The 3186-nt window shown below is 57.1% G+C and overlaps 1 protein-coding gene across 1 annotated transcript; it reads left to right on the top strand.

Annotated features, from left to right (window-relative positions):
- LOC119374914 (uncharacterized) lies at positions 1-1524 on the top strand. The gene is given in 3 exon segments (XM_049411082.1): positions 1-1099; positions 1102-1472; positions 1519-1524. Coding segments are annotated over 3 exon segments (1476 nt in total).
- The last annotated feature ends 1662 nt before the right edge of the window (positions 1525-3186 follow it).

Genomic DNA, 3186 nt, shown 5'->3' with positions numbered 1-3186 from the left:
ATGGAGGCGTCCGCTCGGACAACAGTGATTGTGGACAACGAAATGCGCGTTCATGTTCAAGGAGAAGAAATAACACCAGAGGAGTACCACAACGAGGCCGGATGGACGCTCGCGGGGGAGCGTATGTCGAGGCTGCGCCGGCGGGCCCCCGCCAGTGGCATGCCCGACGGATACGGCGGGAGTCAAGCAAGCCCGAAATCGAAATTCAACAAAAACGTGAGAGCCTCGGTCATCAAGGCCGCACGCATGCAAGCCATGCCGCTGGAAGAGAGCAAGATAGTCGTCAGACCCAGAGGGGGACTGGACATCGTCAAGACCGGCACCACCACCGTCGCCACGGCCATACTCGCCGCGGCCAAGATCACGAGCGAGGAAAGCGCGGCGGACACCATCTGCCCCAACACGCAACAGAATATCATGGTCGTCAGTACACCGAACGAAAACAACGCAGCAAGGTACGCTACAATCCATGAAATCTCTATTCAAGGCAAACTCTACCAAGTCAGCGCATATCGCACGGCACCTCACGACACCGTAAAAGGCGTCATCAAAGGCATCCCCACCGACGCGAACGCCGAAGAGCTCGATAGAAATATTGTCAACGAGAGGAACCCACTAGCAGTGGGCGCAAAGAGGATCGGCAGCACGACCTCCGCGATCGTGGTGTTCCAGGGACCCAAGGTACCGAACTTCGTCCGATACGGAGTCACCCTGATACTTTGCCACCTCTACAGGAAACAGATCGACGTTTGCCACCAGTGCGGCCGAGTGGGACACCGTAAGGACGTGTGCCCGACACCCACAATCAAGACGTGCCTGGCCTGCGGGCTCGCGAACCCCAAGGAAGACCATAGCTGTACCCCAAAATGTAAGCTGTGCGGGGGCGAACACTCGACCGGAGACCGAACGTGCAAGGCAAAATGCAAGATGCCTTACGTTGTGCGCAAGCGACAATGGGTACGGCGACAGGCCGAACTCCAGCTGCTGCCGGAAAGCGATTTTCCGCCACTCGACAAGCCGTCAGCTGTGCAAAAGTCAAGGACTCCATCGAAGAATCGCGCGCCAAAATCCAGAGACAGCAGCAAGAAAAGGTCACCATCACTGAGCGAGTAGGCTGGGTCGACGCAGCGAAAGGGAACAATACAAGGAGCGCGCAGAAAATCACGGAAGCCGCGAAGAAAGACGATATGAACAAGGTGCGAGAAGCCAACGAGACCTTAACGCAAGAAAATGCGGCGCTGCGAACAACTATTAACAAACTCTCGAGAGAGATTGCTGAGATCCGTAAGCTGCTGCTATGCAACAACGAGTCTCCACAGAGACCCACGCCAAGCTCAAGAGAGACAGAGGAAACAAGCACGAAGAAGCAGGAGGCAGCCGTAGAGGAACCGGCACAGAAGAAGCGAGCCATCGATGCCCCGCGCAAGCAAAAAGAAAACGACCGCAACGACAACCTCGAAGCCAAATTCGAAGCGAGATTCACCAAACTCGAAGAGCTACTCACGGCGAACATCGCAGCAGTGACAGCAATGAAACAAACAGTGGATAACTACCAAGCCGAGAACATAAACAGATTCGCCTACATCGAAAGGACCCTACAGCCGATCGTGAGCCACCCGACGTTTGCGCCCATCTTCGCGCTACATCCACCCAACCAAGGAACCGCATACGCGCCAACGCAATTATGGCCGCCAGCGCAGCAGCAGCAACAGGCGTAACAGTGTGGCAGTGGAACTGTCGCGGCTTCGGAAGGAAGAAGGCAGTCATCCAGTAGCACATTGCACGCGCCGCGCGCAAGCCGGACGTGATACTACTACAAGAGACACTCACCGACGCACCGTCACTCCCCGGCTACAGAGTGCACAAGGGCCCACCCGACGGCAGAGGCCTGTGCACCCTGGTCAGGAAGGGACTCACGTTCGTCGAACACGAGCTCCACAACACTATCAAGATCGAGCACACACTCACCGAAATCATCCCGGGCAAGAAGAGAAAAGGAAGCATATTTCTGCTGAACGTCTACAGCAACCCATCGAAGAGAAAAGAGAGATTCAAGACACTACTGCGCAGAGCCAGCACCGCGGCGGGCCGCAACACGCTGATCGCGTGCGGTGACTTCAACGCGATGAACCCAGCCTGGGGCTACAACAAGTACACAGCAAAGGGCCGCGACATGTACCAAGACGCCACGGAACTCGAGTTCACCCTCATCACGGACCCGACGCATCCGACGAGAATCGGTAACTCCGTGTCCCGCGACACGATTCCGGACCTCACGTTCGTCAAGAACGACGTCCGGGGCGCGATCACCTGGAGAAACACGGGGGCCGACCTCGGCAGTGACCACACCATCGTGGAAATCGGCATACCAGAACACAACGACACCAGCAACAGAACACACAGATGGATAGACTGGGATGCCTTCCGACACACCAGAAACCAGAGGGAAGACGGTGACGACGAGATCGAAGACATCAACTCGTGGACGGCCGAAATCGCCAAGAACGTACGCGACGCGACGAAAGAAATTAAAACGGACGCGGAGATAGACAAAGTAGACAGCCGGCTAGCGCATCTCATCGAGGCCAAACAGTCGATACTCAATCGATGGAAGAAACAACGGCTCAACCGCAGACTCAGAAAGCAGGAGGCGGAGCTCAACCGAGCGATCGAAGATCACTGCCGCGTGCTATGCGCGCAACAGTGGAACGAGACCTGCAACGCAGCAGACGGGCAGATGCACAGCGGGAAGACGTGGAACCTGCTGCGGCATCTGCTCGACGAAACCAAGACCAAGTCACACCAAAGGGACAGACTCGCCAAGCTCATACATCGGGCGGTCTCGGCACACGGCGCGGATGAAGTCACCAGGCGTATCAACGACAAATACCTGCCAACTACACCCACCGAACAACACGCGCCGTACGGCGGCCAACCCAACGCGAACCTCGATCGCGATATTGACGTCGAGGAAGTCCGCGCGGCCCTGCACGGCCTCAACAGCCGGTCGGCGGCCGGCCCGGACCTCGTCACGAACAAGGCGCTGAAGAACCTCGACGACGGCTCCATTGAGAACCTAGCAAAGTACTTCAACAAGTGCTGGAAAGCGGGCGAGCTGCCGAAGCAGTGGAAGACAGCCAAGACCATTCTGATTCCCAAGCCGGGGAAGCCACCGGACACGGACAA

Source organism: Rhipicephalus sanguineus, chromosome 11, assembly GCF_013339695.2.
Source record: "Rhipicephalus sanguineus isolate Rsan-2018 chromosome 11, BIME_Rsan_1.4, whole genome shotgun sequence".
NCBI classification, from domain to species: Eukaryota; Metazoa; Arthropoda; class Arachnida; order Ixodida; family Ixodidae; genus Rhipicephalus; species Rhipicephalus sanguineus.
The sequence above is the reverse complement of the archived record's forward strand: the minus strand, read 5'-3'. Positions and strand labels throughout refer to the sequence as shown.